This window comes from Tupaia chinensis, unplaced genomic scaffold (assembly GCF_000334495.1).
Source record: "Tupaia chinensis unplaced genomic scaffold, TupChi_1.0 Scaffold000528_1, whole genome shotgun sequence".
Taxonomy (NCBI): Eukaryota; Metazoa; Chordata; class Mammalia; order Scandentia; family Tupaiidae; genus Tupaia; species Tupaia belangeri.
In genome coordinates this window covers 2,428,686-2,445,633 of record NW_006160041.1, presented here as the reverse complement: position 1 = coordinate 2,445,633, position 16,948 = coordinate 2,428,686, and the positions used below count along the sequence as shown (strand labels likewise).

The 16,948-nt window shown below is 40.7% G+C and overlaps 1 protein-coding gene across 1 annotated transcript in view; it reads left to right on the top strand.

The window, feature by feature from the left end:
• ALKBH1 (alkB homolog 1, histone H2A dioxygenase) overlaps positions 1-13,256 on the top strand; it is a 38,297-nt gene extending 25,041 nt beyond the window's left edge. Inside the window, exons 4-6 of the mRNA XM_006157087.3 lie at positions 6,259-6,349; positions 9,568-9,761; positions 12,061-13,256. Of these exons, the coding sequence (XP_006157149.1) occupies positions 6,259-6,349; positions 9,568-9,761; positions 12,061-12,490 (715 nt within the window). The 3' untranslated portion in view covers positions 12,491-13,256. The remainder of the gene's footprint in view (positions 1-6,258; positions 6,350-9,567; positions 9,762-12,060) is intronic.
• Positions 13,257-16,948: the final 3,692 nt, after the last annotated feature.

Sequence of the window (16,948 nt, the reverse complement as noted above, 5' to 3'; positions counted from 1 at the left end):
CATCATTGAAACTAGTTTTGGTAGAGTAGCAGTGTAAGCAAAAATCAGGTCATGTAGAGAATGAGAATGGCAAATACTGGGTTTGCAAAAAGTTTAATTATAAAGAGCCAAAGGAAGTAGAGTGTAGTAGGCAGGATCAAAGGAAAGGTAAAGTCAAGGAAATATATTTTGTTGTTTTCTAAGTATTTGGAAATGATAAACGTGTGTGTACATCAAGAAGAAGAAATCAGTGCAGAGGAAGACTTGAAAATAAAAGAAGAAAGATTATTAACAAAGACCTCAGAGAATGGAGAATAGGACATATTGGGTTGTCAGAAAAGTCATGACTCATATTACATAGAAAAATAGATCATGACTTTTCCAACAACCCAATAATATGGGTAGTTAGCCTTGGTGGAAATAAGTAGGCCTGCTTATGAAACCAGGAGGGGTTAAAAGGATAAAAAATTAAGTGGGCCAGTCAGTAGCATGGTGGCTATGGTGGCTGGATCACACATTGTCAGCTGAGCAGCTCAAATCCCAGACTGGCAGTTTGAAAAACGCACCAGTGAGTGTATACATGTCCAAAATTCTGAAAGGAAGAAGTAGAGATGAAGCTGTGACATGTTCGTTCCCCTTGGAGGGTGCTTTTCCACCCCCTCCCACCTCCATCTCTGGCAAGCATCTGTGTCCTCTGGCAAAATTTATTTAAGAAAAATGAATTATTTTAAATTATTATTTTTTTTAATTTAGAGAAGTTTATAGGGGGAGAAGAGCTGAAATCACCCATGAATCATTTAATCCAGCCTCTGTTTTCTCACTAACTTAGAAAAGAATAAAAGTACAATTGAGGATTTAAAGTGAATGGTGAAGGTTTAGAAGAGAGGGTAGAAGGTTAGGTAAGACTGAGTATTTGCAAGAGAACAAAAGAATGTTAGCGATTAAGATGGCATTGGGTATCCAGTTACGATGAATAGGAGTTTTAGATTAAGAAGATAGAGAAAACTGAGAACACTTGAATACTATAAAAATGGGATTCTAGGGATAAGAGATTGAAGTTCAACTTCAGTGGACATGAGAGAATAGTAACAGAAGGAGATAAAACTGGTCATGGAGAGATTCTGAAAGATACAATTCCCAAGCCTTTAAAAATAATTTAAAAACATACCTGCAGTAGAATTTTAAAAGTTTTTATCATAAACCTTCAGACTTTATTCTCTCTCTCTTTTTTTTTTAAGACTTTATTCTCTCTTGAGTGAGTACTGCTTTCAGAGTGATTCAGAAATGTCTCTTGCAGACAAGAAAAGAGAAAATGTCAAAACTTAGTTATGGCACCCAAACTATCACTGTACAGGGAGTGGACAAGAAGGATGGGAGTTCATTTCCACCTATTTACAATTCCTTTGAGAGCAGTATATAGAGCATGATTACTGAGAGAAATGCCAACGCTTGCATAAGGCATTTACCCTTGACAGAAATGGAGCAAACTGCTGTGGGAGCGTGCTGACCGGGGAGAAAGTGGCCAGCCCACCCATCCATCATCCTGCTAGCTCCTAAAGAGTCAGCAGGGGCACAGCGCATGGCATGTTTCTGTTTGCAGTGGAAACCAATAGTTAGGATCATGCTTGCTTGAAAGCATTCTTTTGGATAATTGAATAAAGATTTCAAGTTAGGGTAGGTGCCAGCATATTTCCTGGGTTCTTTAGGATACATATGAGAGCTCCATTGGCACAGGTCCTGCCTGGCTCCTTTTGGAAAAGGGAAGTTGTGTTTTGAAAGAGAGCACCCACCTCTGTCAGTGACCGCTCAGTATTTTATGCTTGCAAATGATCTGACAGCATGTTGAATTCTTTTTTGGCCTTAACTGTATTCACTGTATCCGAGATCGGAGTTTTTGAAAGCTTCTTCACTCACAAGACCCATGGGAACCACAGGTTTTCCATTAGTAGTACTAACACAAGAAATACACATTGCTGGCCTGTCCCCTCATATCTTGAAGGCAAATGTTAACAATTGTTAGGGCCACCAGGTGTCATGGTGGTCAAGGCTCTGGATTCCCACATGGCCAGCCATAGTTAAGTCCCAGACCTGGAGCCTTACTCTCTCACTTTCCTTCTCCTCCTTCTCTTTGGTCAGCGCACATATCTTATAGCAAATTAAAATACAGTAGTAATAATAATAAAATAAATCTTTTTTAAAATTGTTGCTACTTCTAGCATTTATAAAAGCAAAAATTGAAAGCACATTCTCAGAAATGGATATGAAATACGGGATGGAGTCCTAACAACACTAGCAACATCCATGCATTGCACAAAATATTGATATCATTCACCTCAAAATGGCATAAACAGTGAAAGATCACAGTTTTTCTTACACAAAACATGTTTTTAAGCTATTCTTTTTATCATGAGGGCTAGACTCAATACTTATTAAAGTAAGACTTTTTTATGACTTCTTTTACATTCTTATACCATTTCATCTCTGTAAGGCAAAGCTCAAAGACTTTCTTATAGTGATAAAGCTAAGATAATAAAGAGATGTTCTTTAGTTTCTTAGAAAAGAAACTAGAGGAGTGTTTAAGGCACTGGACTCACACATGGTCAATCATGGTTCAAGTCCCTTGAAAATCATGCCAGGCACATGTATGCAAGTGCCTAAAATCCTAAGAGAAGAATGGAGGAAGAGAGGGAGAGAAAATGAGAAAGCACCCTCTATGGGGGAATGGTTCCACCACAATCCCTTCTCCTCCATTTCTCCCTTCTTTTAGGATTTGGACGTGCATATAAACATGGCATGTTTTTCAAACTGCTGAGACTGGGACTCAAACCAAGTGGGCCATGTGGGATCCAGCCATCTTAACCACTATACCACTGGATGGCCCACCTTTTCTAATTTAATTTCTTTTCATTTTTCTTTGCTATAGGGTGCAGGTGCTCCATAGAGAATGGTGGGGGGAGTGAAAAATCACTTCCCAGGGAAGATGACCATGCTACAGTCCCTTCTCCTTCATTCTCTTCTCAGGATTTTGGGCATGCATGCACCTGGAGCAATTTCAAGCCACCTCGGCATAGGTCATGGGTCAGCCATGTGGAATCCAGCCTTCTTAACCTGTGTTACCTGCTGACCCCAATAGTATAAATTCTTGATCAATAATAAAGTGACCTGTTGTTGAGCTAGAAAGAGAGAGAAAATATTTTGTTTTGTTTAAACCCCACCTTGCTCTTTCTGATGGATAGGTCTGGACCCATCTGTGAGAGTTTGAACAAGCCGTGTAGATTATTCTGGTACACATTAAAGTTTGAGAACTACTGGGCAGAAACTTAGTGGATATGGACAGCTTCTGTAAAACTTCCCATAGAACTCTTCTCTTCACCAGCTAGGTAACTCAGGAAACCATCTGTTTGGAGTTCTAGATTCCAGTCTTACACTACTGAGTTCAGCATCTTGGCACAACATCCATTAAATCGTTTCTTCAGCAGCATTTTCTCTTATCTTAGAGATGACCTTTGAACAAAAGAATTAGATACAATGCAATATCTTAAGTAGAGTCCATCATCTCTGTAGAGCAATCATGTAACTCTGGGACTACATTTATATTTTCATTAGCCACAGAATCTGTAATACATGAATCCAGAAATAAGTCATACTCATATTTATTTTTCCGTCGCAGTCTACTAAAATAGCAGAAGTTCTTTTATTTGTACCTTTAGCTAAATAAACATTAGTAGGACTCCATTTGGGTTAATAACTACAATGCTTTTTTCTTTTTTTTTTTTTCTTAGAGATTTTTGCTTTAGGGCACATGTACTCTCCAGAGAGACAGAAAGCAAGAAATCACCCCCGACCTGGGGTAACAGGGGTATGGCCATGCCACAATCTCTTCTCCATTCTGCTCAGGATTTTGGGCATGCATACACATGCACCTGCCTGAGTTTAAGCCACCAGGTCCAGGACTTGAATCATGGTCAACTCTGTGGGACTCTAGGACGTAACCATTACAGTATCTGCTGGTCCCAACTACATTGCATTTTTTGCATTTTTGTTAGTTTTAGTTTTACACAGAAATATTAAATAATGCATGGTTGTCATCCATACTGTGACTGTTTAGATCAACTAGTTGTAGTTACTGGCCAAGCTTTACATAACATTACTCGTCTATCTCTTATGTTAGAGGGTCCTCAAGACCACATCTAAGTCTGAAGATTTGCAGGGAGGATATACAGGACCCAGCATATAGTTGTACTTACTGAGGAAATTTAGTGCAGTGAGTATGTAAAGCAAAATCAACAAAGAGAAAAGGTACCTGGAGCAAAGTCCAGGGAAAACCAGGTACAAGCTTGAAGTCACACAGAATGGGCTAATTCCCACAGCAACAAGTTATAATAAAATCTGTGAACTAGGTCACTATTCAGGTTGGTCACATAGGCAGTCTGTCCAATATATCCCCAAATTTCAAACACCCAAAGGGAAAGTGTTTGATGTTAAACCATATTGTTTGCACAAACAGTTGAAATACAGTGAGCTGCTCCTATCAATTTAGGGAATAGTGTGAATCCTCCTAAATCCAAGTTCCAGATCCCTGCCAAGAGCTATCCTTATAAGCAGATCTTTCATACAATAGCAGTCAGGTCTTCTATGTCTCTTTCCTACATACCTGTCCTAAATAAATCAGTACTTGTTCCCTTTCTATCTATGGATCTTGATGTATGTCTGTGTCATGACGTCCTTCTTGCAGTGTAAACTCTGTGAGGACAGATAGCATATCTACTCTGTAAATTCTTTTTCACACATCAAGATGAGTGCCACTTAAATTTGGGCCTCTAATAAATCCTTGCCTTTGGTTATTCTGCATGCCCGTATTGCTGACTGCATCACTACCTATTTAAATGCTGACTATTCTTCAGTGTCATGCCCACCTCCCTGCTCTGCCATGTAGCCTTAACTGGTTAGACAGCTGGCTTTGAGCTCTTTTTTCTTAATTCTGGTAACCTTCAAGATCTGTGCTATTTAATTTAGTACTAGACTTTCTATTGCCTGAATTTTCCTATTTTTTACTTAAACTTTTCATTCTTAGTGTGTCATTCCTTTACAGAATATAAATTCCTTTAAAGGAGTCTAATCTTTTTCTATTTTAAAATTTTATTTATTATTATTTTTATTTGCTATAGGACACATGCACTCACCAGAGAGATAGTGAGAAAGTAAACTGTCAGGTCTGGGACCCAAGCCATGGTTTGTCATGTGGGAGTCCAGAGCCTTAACCACCACACCACCTGTTGGCCCCATCTTTTCTTTTTTAAATAGCCATTGATGGGGCCGGCAGGTGGTGTGGTGGTGAAAATGATAGATTCCCACGTGGCTGACCACAGTTTGAGTCCCAGACCTGGTGCCTTGCTTTCTCACTTTTCTTCTCTCTCTGTGGTCAAATTTTAAAACTTAGTAATAATGATAATGAATAAAATCCAATAATTCTTTTTTTAAATAAAATAAATAGCCATTGGTTTTTGGACCCAAATCTTTGGATTAATTAAAGATATAAATTGAATAGAGAAAAATTGACTAGCATAAAATGATTAGGTCTAGTATCCTTGGCTCTTTAGATATTTAGAGATGAAAAAACAAACTTTCTCTTTAGAAAAAAGACTAGTTAATTGCATAGATTAGGACAGTCAAGATACAATTGCAGAAAGGATACCTCTCTGTTTGAACAAGAGGATGTCAATTACAGTGATGCCTTAATTGTTAGCTAAGCCTCAATTATATAAGCTGTGTTGTACTAGGTTAAAGAAGTCATGTTAAACCAGTTAGTTTTGACTATGTACTATATTTTGCCAAATGTTTTTTACTCAAACTGCAATTCTGTAAAGTCACTATCAATACAGAGATAATGATAACTGCGATTTATCACACCCCAATTTTAGCAAACTAAGTTGCAAATGTTCTCGTAACCATACTTTCAATTGCCCATGGTCCCCTTGGTCTCATGTCTCCTGAACAAGTAAAGATATTTCCGTTGTCAATATCAAGATGCTGGAGACTTCTAAAGTTGATCCCATTTGACAGGGTTTAGAACCAAAGACTGGAAATTAGAAATGCCAACGTGATTTTTACTGTAATTGTATTACTAGTCAACTTATTTATTTGTTTCAGTTTCCCTTATTGAGTCTTGGCTAACATTGTTTACCACGAAATACTCTATTTAGACTACAAGGTTTATACAAGAGGCTATTGCAGCCATTTGAGATGAGTAAATCCCCCTTTTATCACTAATCTTTGCAGGTGTAAAGAAATGAATAAACGGAGACCCCGAAGTTTACTAGAGAAATTACGCTGGGTGACCCTAGGCTACCATTATAACTGGGACAGTAAGGTATTCAGATTTTCTTAATTCTTTTGTTTTCTATTTATTTACTTTTTGTTTTGTTTTTTGTTTTTTTGAGAGGTTTTTGTTATAGGGTGCGTGCACTCACAAGAAAGACAGCGAGAGGCAGGGAGAAAGTGAGAAATCACCACCCCAGGAGACATGGCCACACCACAATCCCTTCTCCTCCATTCTCCTCTCAGGATCTTGGGCACACACATACACGCGCCTGGCATGAGTTTAAGCCACCGGGTCCGGGACTCGAACTGCTGTCAACTACGTGGGAGTCCAGCGGCATAGTCATTACACCAACTGCTGGTCCCTTCATTTATTTACTTCTAAGGCCCACATAGTTGGACTACTTCTTGACCAAACTTAAAGTACCAATTTTCCCATTTATGGGAGCGTCTCTTTCATGTATTCCCTCCTAAAAAACCTCTCTTCATATTTTGGGCCAGAAGGTGTCCAACCACAGTTTGAGCTCTAGACCTGGCATCTTGCCTTCTTACCCCCCTCCTGCTCTGTCCATCCCAATTAAGTAAATAAATAGAAGTTAAGTAAAATAACTCTTAAATAAAACCTCTCTTCAGATTTCTCAAGAGACATGAATAATTTATCAGGAGAAAATTTCTTCTTCATAAGCCTTCAAGTTATATTATTTCATCAGAAGTCATCCATGTTTTCTCAAAGTAGGTTTCTTTTTGGGGGGGGGGATTTTGCTATAGGGCATTGTGTACTTGACAGAAAGAGACAGAGAGAGAAAGCGAGAAATCACCCCCCAGCCCCCCGGGGAGGGATGGCCACACCACAATCCCTTCTCCTCCATTCTCCTCTTGGAATCTTGGCCACACACGCACACGTGCCCAGCGTGAGTTTAAGCCACCAGGTCAGGGACTCAATCAACTATATGGGAAAGTAGCAACATAGCCATTACACCAACTGATAGTCCCTCAAAGTTAGGTTTCAAGGACATAGATTTTTCTTTACTGTTTTCAAGAGCAGTTCTCAGTTATCATTTTTATTTCCATGCATGTGTAGAGTTTTTTAGCATTTATTTTCTACACAATATCCACCTGACATAAAGGAATCTATATATACTTTTTTTTTAAAGAGAGATTTTTGTATGCACATGCCAGAGAGACAGAAAGCAAGAAATCACCCCCCAGGAGGGATGATCATACCGCAGTTCCTTCTCTTCCATTCTCTTCTTGGGATCTTGGGCATCCACACACATGCACCCGGCGTGAGTTTATAAACTGCTGGGTCCAGGACTTGAATTGCAGTCGACTATGTGGGAGTCCAGTGACATAATCATTATAGCATCTGCTGGTTCCTCTCTGAATCCTTCTAATGTTATCTTCCATCAGTGTACTTTGAAGATCTTAGCTATCTTTGTCTGCATAGCAAAGATGGGAACGAATTTCCCACTGTTAACAAAGTTCCATATTTTCTCATGCTGTGACTTCTTTCCTATTCCCTCTGCTTTAGAAAACATCTCCTTTGTCACTAGCGTGTAATACCTCTTGTGTCAATAAGATGTTTGTCACCAAGTGGAAGGACTAAGAGTAAACTGAGCAAAACATACTGGTACATACTGTCCTCTTGTCCACCAGCAGTACTTTCTCCACTCCATAGTTTTAGTCCACCCCACTTATTAACAAATACATTAACTGCTCCAAATAATGACAGATGTTGCTTTTAAATATTTGTGGTATGTAGGTGACCATGGTTCAAGTCCAGGATCTGGCAGCTTAAAACTCACACCGAGCATGTGCATACCCAGAATTGCAAGAGGGGAATGAAGGAGAAGGGATTGCGATGTGGCCATCACCACTAGGAGACAATTTCTCTCTTTCTGTCTCTCAGTCTCTCTGGTGAGCACATCCACCCTATAGCAAAAATCTCTCTCTCTCTCTCTCTTTCTCTCTCTCTCTCTAGATATATATATATATTTCTTATTTTTGGGACTGAAGATTCAGTGGGAAACTAGACGTTTGTATTTGGGAAAATGGCCATGTGATTTTTCTTTGGGTTGAAAGTATGCCTTTAAACCTGGCTCTAATAATGGCAGTGCCTACTCATGAGGTAGTTGTGAATTCAGTGATTAATGCCTCTAAAGTGATTACAGCAGTGCCTAGCATGTTCTAAGCCGTTAAAGGCATTAGTACAATACAAGTTAGCTATTGGTTTGGATGATATTTTTTATTGTTGATACTGTTATCATAAGGACCTCAAAAGTTAATCTCAATTACCACGAAAAATAGAAAGGGAAAATTATCAAAAAAATCAAAAATCACAGATGTAGCCTTGTCGTCCTTGTGAAATGATTGAATATAGAGAAACTGAGCTTAAGGTCTTTGGGTTTTGGGGGGGTTTTTTAGTGAAAAAAAAAAAAAAAGATGGTTGTGATCCTTAGATGTTAAAACAGTTGAGAGAAGTAAGTGCTAAAAATTACTTCCATTTTAAAGTCCTACTTTGGTCATGATAAAAGTTGGAGCTAATTCAGATGTTTTTACCACATCATCCCATCAAATTGACCAGTAAAATTGTCACTAAGCCATGTTGCAAGCTAAGAGGTCTGAAACTAAATTGACTATAATATTGGAGTCATCTTTTTCTTTTGTTTTCTAATGAACTTTTATTTTAGGATAGCTTTAGATTTACAGAAAAGTTAAGATAGTACAAAGAGATCCCATTCCCAGTTATTAACTCATAGTACTTAGTACCTGTGTGTCAATTAGCCAGTAGTAATACATTATTATAATGGTAATGGCCATACTTCATTCCTACTAACTCAGTTTTAACTAAGATCCCTTTTCTGTTCTCGGAGCTCCTCCAGGACACCACATTACATTATCATGTTTTTATAGGCAACTTTTGGCAGTGACCGTTTCAAGTTGCCTTTTTACCCTAAGAAAACTATCTGTTTGGGATGGAAGTATGCTAGAGAGTGGGATAGTAGCTTCTTCACATACACATTCCTTGCAGTGTGGGTTTGTCTTAATTTATCACTGCATAGCACAGTGCCTGCCACAGAATAGGTGCTATGTGTTTTGCATCATTTATTATTAGATTGCTGGGTGCCCCAAGAATGACTGGAGAGAGAACACTGTAATAATACTATTATACTTTGTAAGTTAGGTGCTTTTATAGTGGTCATTAATCTTACGCCACAGTTTCCTGAGATTATTGTTCTTTTTTTTTTTTTCCCCCTACTTATACCAAAGAAATACTCAGCAGATCATTACACACCTTTCCCTTCTGACCTGGCTTTCCTCTCAGAGCAAGTAGCTGCTGCCTGTGGATTTCAAGGCTTCCGAGCTGAAGCAGGTATCCTGAATTACTACCGCTTAGACTCCACACTGGGAATCCATGTGGACAGATCTGAACTAGATCACTCCAAACCCCTGCTGTCATTCAGGTAAGTTAGTTCCAGGGATTTTAGATTTCTTTCATTCTTTTTTCCTAAAGCATTTTTGAGCTAACATAAGTAAATAAAAATATTAACCATTCAAAAAAGACTCTATACTCTTTCATTTCTGGGTATCATAACAGTGCATCCTAAAATAAAAATAGCATAGGGGGTCAGCAGATGGTGCCAAGGTTAAGGCAGTGGATCCTACATGGCACACTTCACGGTTAGAGTCCTGAACCCAGCAGCTTAAAAATCACACCAAATGCATGTAAATCTGAAGAGGAGAATGAAGAAGAGATTGTGGTATGACCTTCCCCTGGGTGGCGAGGTGTAATTTCTCACTTTCCCTCTCTATCTCTCTCTGTCTCTGGTGAGTGCATGTACCCTACAGCAAAACTGAAAGTAAATGAAAATTGCCTAGTCCTTTAAGAGCAATGACCAAATTATACTCTCTGTTTAAGATGCATAGAGTCTGGGGCCGTTAGGGTAGCATGATGATTGGGGCACTAGACTCCCACAGGGCCGGCCTGGCGGTTTGCTTTCTCACTTCCTCTCTCTCTCTCTCTGTCTCTCTCTGGTCAAATTTAAATAAATGAATGAAGTTAAATAAAATATTTTTTTTTAAATATCTGTGCAAAATACAGCATCTGTATCAACAAAGTGACTTTTGGACTAGTCAGTGGCATGATGGTTAAGGCAGCTGGTTCTCACATGTCTGATTGTGCAGTTCGAGTCCCAGACTGGCAGTTTGAAAAACACACCAGGCTTGTGTGCATGTATGCCCAAATCTTGAGAAGAGGATGAAGGAGACATCATTGTGGCATGACCATCCTCTCTAAGGGGTACTTTCTCATTTCCCTCCCTCCCACTCACTCACTCTCTCTCTCAATCTCTCTCTCTCTCTCTCTCTCCAGTGAGTGCACATACCCTATAGCAAACTAATTTTTAAAGTGACTTTTTTTATGAGAGATTTTTGCTGCAGGGTGCATGCACTTGCCGGAGAGACAGAGACAAAAAGTGAGAAATCACCCCCCGGGGGGGGATGGCTACACCTCAGTCTCTTCTCCTCCATTCTCCTCTTCGGATCTTGGACATGCACACACACACACGCGCCCAGCGTGAGTTTAAGCCACCAGGTCCAAGATTTGAACTGCAGTGGTCAACTACATGGGAGACCAACAACATAACCATTTTGTCATCTGCTGGCCCTTAAAAGCGGCTTTTATTGGGACCAGCAGTTAGCATAATAGCTATGTCGCTGAACTCCCTTGTAGCCGACAGCTGTTCAAGTCCCAGACCTGGTAGCTTAAACTCACACCAAGCGTGTGTGCGTGCATGCCCAAGATCCCGAGAGGAGAATAGAGGAGAAGGGATTGTGGCATAGCTATCCCCCCTGGGGGTGATTTCTCGCTTTCTGTCTCTGTCTCTCTTCTTTCTAGCAAGCGCACGCACCCTATAGCAAAAACCTCTCCAAAAAAAAACAAAGCGGCTTTTATTGAGGCTGGCATATTGCCTGGTTAAAGCATGGACTCCCACATGGTCAACCATGGTTTAAGTTTTAGACCTGGTAGCTTGCTTTCTTGCTTTCCCTTTCTTTCTCTCTTGTCTTTCTGGTCAAATTTAAAAATGATAATAATGATAAATAAAATTAAATAAATAATTTTTAAAAGTGGTTTTTATTACATGCCAGTCTTTAAAGTAAAGGAATGATAAACATTTTAAAGGACGCAAATAATTTTATTGAAAGACTTGAATCTTAAAGTTGTATCAGTAAAACTTTATGAATATTGTTAACACTAAATTCTTCATATGTTTATTTACTGCATCACATTCTATTTTGCAGCAGGCCTTGTGAAAGTGAACTGTCATAAGTATAGATAGCAGATAATGGTTTGGTCACTCATAGACACAAGCCAGAAGACAAGGATTTTAGCATAGTTTAAAAAGATTTGAGGTGATATTAGAAAATAATGCAACAGGGCCAGCAAGTGGCGTAGTTGTTAAGGTGCTGGACTCTCCCACGTGGCCAACTGTGGTTCAAGTTCCAGACCTGGCAGCTAGAAACTCACATGTGCATGTGTGCCCAAAATCCCAAGAGGAGAATGAGGAGAAGGGATTGTAGAATGGTCATGCCCCTGGAGGGGTGATTTCTTGCTTTTTGTCTCTGTCTCTTCACTGAGGGCATGTACCCTATAGCAAAAATCTCTTAAAAGAAAAAGAAAAAGAAAAGAAAAGAATGAAGAACTTTCCTAACTAGAATTAATATCAGGAACTCACCGTTGTGTGTTGTTTTTATTTTTTATAGCTTCGGACAGTCTGCCATCTTTCTCCTGGGTGGCCTCAAAAGAGATGAGGTCCCCACGGCCATGTTTATGCACAGTGGTGACATTATGGTAATGTCGGGTTTCAGCCGCCTGTTGAACCATGCAGTCCCTCGGGTCCTTCCAAATCCCATGGGGGAAAGCCTGCCTCACTGCCTTGAGACACCACTCCCTTCTGTCCTCCCTGGAGATTCAGTCATAGAGCCTTGCTCTGTGGAGGACTGGCAGGTGTGTGCCAGCTACTTGAAAACTGCTCGTGTTAACATGACCATCCGACAGGTACTGGCCACAGACCAGGACTTCCCTTTGGAACCAACAGAGGAGAAAAAAAGAGACATCATCCAAGAAGGTTTCTGCAATCTAGATGACCAAAATAGCCAAGTAAAACGGGCTAAGTTAAGCCCTGACAGCTGAGGCTAGAGTCACTTTTTTGTTGTTTTTTTGGCCGAAGCAGGTCTTGAGATAATGACTGTGCCATTTGTATTGCCATGAACTTTAGCACCAATACAAGCCCAAAAACAGACAGGGAAGAATGCATCATTGATCACGTTGTTGCCTTGGAACCCGTCTTGAAGAGAAAACCGATTAACTACTCTGCTCAGAGAAGCGTTAGTCATGGTCTGGTCCTTTGTAGGTGCTGTGCTGAGGAGTCCAAGGAGGTGCAGTTTTCCACAACAGCCTCCTCAGCCTCTGTCACTCACAGCCTCTGAAGAAGGAAGAAGTGAGTCTCCGCATCTGCAGAGTCTTTAAATACCACATATTTTATTACTGGGAAATACCGTACCCTCCACCCCACTGCGTCTGGTGATTTGTGGTAAAATTGTAGTTCCATGAATGGTCATTAGTCTCATCATCTTCCTTCCCGTAGACATTATCAAATTCTTTGATCTTGTCTTCCATCTTCTCTGGTTCTCATAGAGGATCCTGTATACCTTAAGACAGTGGAATTAGAAATCTTGTCCACCGGAGAAGAAATTAATCAGCTCTCTCTCTTGTCTAAAAGATAAATATATGTAAACCCAAAGAAAAGGAAACAGTAGTTTATCCACTTTTCTTTTAGGTCTCCAAACTCTCCCTGTCAGCTTTTTAATGTAATTTTAATTATTAGACAAAAAGAAAATCCCAAGAATATTCTGTTACTGATTTCTCCATGAATAAACTTACTCAAGTTTAAATTAAAGATCTGTGTCTGTCTTTAGGGGTTAGCATATCTGGTATTAGTTTTCCTGTTTTTATTTGCTGTATTATTCACACTATTGAAGCCCTCTGACTGCTTCTGCCTTATTTCATCCTTTCTTTGTCCTAAGTACTCTTTGTGCCTCACAAGAGAGAATATTCCTTGTTAGTTCTGTCACTACTGTCTTATCTGATGGTAGACAGCTTAAAAATGTGAGTTAAGCACCAATTCTTTTATTTTTATGCAAAAAGGTACATATGGGGGACCAGCAGGAGGTGTGGTGGTTAGGGCGCTGGACACTGGACACTCCCACATGGCTGACTGCAGTTCCGAGTCCCGGACCTGGGTGGCTTACTTGCTCGCTCGCTCTCTCTCTCTCTCTCTCTCGTCAAATTAAAATAAGTGAATGAACAAATAAATAATTCTTTAAAAAAAGAAAAGGTACATATGAGAGAGAAAGAGAAAGCAACCCCCCCCCCAGCAGTGGTACTTGGTCACAGTGCAACCCTTTTTCCTCCAGTTCTTCATCCTGTCAGGATCCTGGGCATGAACATATGTGCCCACCCTGAAAGTTGCCAGGGCTGGGACTCAAACCTTCGTCAACTTGGTGGGATCCAGCTTCTTCTGTATAGCACTTCAGCACTATGGGGCCAGCACCTCACGCACCAGATTTTAATCTTTGTACCCCAACCAGCTCAAGTCACCATACCCTGAGCCAAGTTACCTTACATTTCTCTACACTTCTTCCTTGTTTGTAAAGTGAAGGTAATATTGGGAACCAGCAGTTAGCGTAATAGCTATGTCGCTGGACTCCCACATAGTCAACCGCGGTTCGTGTCCCGGACCCAGTGGCTTAAGACTCACGCCGGGCGTGTGTGCGTGCATGCCCAAGATCCCGAGAGGAGAATGGAGGAGAAGGGATTGCGGCGTGACCATCCCCCCTGGGGGGTGATTTCTCGCTTTCTGTCTCTATGTCTCTCTCTGTCTGGCGAGCGCACGCACCCTGTAGCGAAAACCTCTCCAAAAAAAAAAGTGAAGGTAATATTAATTACTATCTTCTAGGGGAATATTGATATTTGAAAGAGAATTTAGGGGGACAGCAGATGGCATGCTGGTTAAGGGCACTGGACTCCCACATGGCCAGCTGCAGTTCAAGTCCCAGACCCAGCTGCATGATTTCCCCCTTTCCCCCCCCCCCGTCCCTCTCTGGTCAAAAATAAATAAATAAAAGTACCAGCAGTTGGCGTAATGGCTATGTTGCTGGATTCCTATTTAGTCCACCACAGTTTGAGTCCCAGACCCAGTGGCTTAAACTTATGCCGGGTGCATGTGCTCCCGGATGAGAGGAGAACGGATTGTAGTGTGGCCATTCCCCCAGGGGTGATTTCTCACTTTCTGTCTCTGTCTCTGTCTCTCTCTGTCTTTCTGGCGAGTACACGCGCTCTATAGCAGAAACTTCTCCAAATAAATAAATAAAGTTAAATAAAATAATTCTTAAAAAAAATTTTTTTTGAAAAGAGAAAGAATTTAGTGCTCCCTTCTAGAAATGTGATATGCCAGTACTGTTTTATTGCTCTGTAGACTCAGAGAGACATCCTTGTTTGTTTGAAAGACTGTCTGGAAGCCCCTTTGATACCTGCTGCTTATAACATGTCTTGCTGAATTTGTAGCTCTCTTCCCTCCTGCCTTTTATTTTTTAATTACTGGCATTGAATATTCAGTTCGTGTAGCAATAGATTTCATTTTTCTTTATTTTTTTAAAGAATTATTTAATTTTTATTTATTATTATTTTAATTTCCTATAGGACATGTACACTCACCAGAAGAGAGAGAAAGAAAGTGAGAAAGCAAGCCCTCAGGTCCAGGACTCAAACTGCAGTTGGCCATGTAGGGATCCAGCACCCCAACCACCACACCACCTGCTGGCCCTGATAGCAGATTTTTTTAAGGAATAAAAATATAGAGGGGTCAGCAGGGGCCAGTGGTTCAGACACTGGATTCCCACATGGTCAACCGTGGTTTAAGTTCTGGATCCAGCAGAAACACACCAGGTGCATGTATATGCATGCCCAGAATCCCAAGAGGAGAATGGAGGACAAGGGACTGTGGCATGGCTATCCCCCCTGAAAGGTGATTTCTCACTTTCTGTCTCTTCATCTCTCCAGAGAGCACATGCACCCTATAGCAAAAATCTCTCCAAAAAAATTAATATAGATTTGTCCCTTATATGTAAGCTAGTTCTAAAATTAGTATATAATAGGAAGTTTTTATAAATTAAAATGATCACAGGGTCAGCCCATGGCTGGTGGTTAGAGCAGCTGGATCCCACATTCCTGACTGCTCAATTTGATTCCCAGATCTGGCAGCTTGACAGACATGCCAGGTGTGAATACAGGCTTGCCCAAAATCCTGAAAGGGAAAGACGGGGAAGAAGGGATTGTGACGTGGCCATGTGCCCTGAGGGAGTGATTTTCCACTTACTCTGTCTCCCTCGCAAGTGCACACACCCTTTGCCAAAAACCTAAAAACACAAAACTCTTAAATTTTTCATAATGTTCTTTAAATGTGACCCATCAAAAACCAACCTGCTGTCATTTTGTAGATTCAACAGAAATAATTTCTCCTTAGGGTTAGAGCAGAGTACTCTTTCTTCATTTTCATGTCAGTGAAGGTGTTGGTTTGTGTTTCGTAAGAGCCATGTTGTACAAATATATATATATATATATATCCAAACTATAGACTCATATCCCATGAAGCAAGATATTTTTGGTATAAGAGGCCAGTAGAGGGCCAGGTTGTGGCATGCTGGTTAAAGTGCGGTGACTCCTCAGTTTAAGTCCCAGACCTGGCAACTTGAAAAACACTCCAGGCACCTATGTGTGCATGCCCAGAATCCCAAGAGAAGGGTGGAGAAAGGGATTGCATGGCCATCACCACTGGCGAGTGATTGGTTCCTCACTTTCACTCTGTCTCTCTCCAGTGAACACACATGCCCTATGGCAAAATTAAATAAATAAATAACTTCTCCACAAAACCGCTATCTCTTCATGTCAAGGTCCTCCTATCTCAGCCTCCAAGCTGGGACTTTAGGCATGCGCCACTACACTCTTACACAGGGCCTTGCTGTGCTGACCAGGCCAGCCTTGCACTTAATCCATCTGTTTCAGTTTTGTAAGATGCACTCACTTTTTTAGATGTGTTCCTGATTAGTCTGAAACCCTTGTAGTTCCTCAGCTTCCTCTTGCTTTAAAATGTGTCTGGGCTAGGGCCAGCAGGTGGCATAGTGATTAAGGCACTGGACTCCCACTGAGGTTTGAGTCCTGGACTTGGTGACTTGAAAATCACACTTGGTGCGTGTTCATGTGTGCCCAAAATCCCAGGAGGAGAAGGGATTGTGGTATGGCCATCCTCTCTGGGAGGTGATTTCTCACTTTCCCTCTCACCATCTCTCTCTGCCTCTCTGGCAAACACTTGCACCCTGTAGCAAAAAATAATAATAATAAAAACTAAATAAAATGTGTCTGGCTAAGATGAACCTACTCATTACTCTGCTTATTATTTCAGTAGAACGCCTTGTGTGTTGCCCTTTTCCACATCCCATGCCTGGTTATTCCTTCAAGGGCCGCAGGTCCTCAGTGAGACAGGTGTAGGCACAGACTCAGCCAGACTTGACTTTCCAGTGTTCAAATTTACTC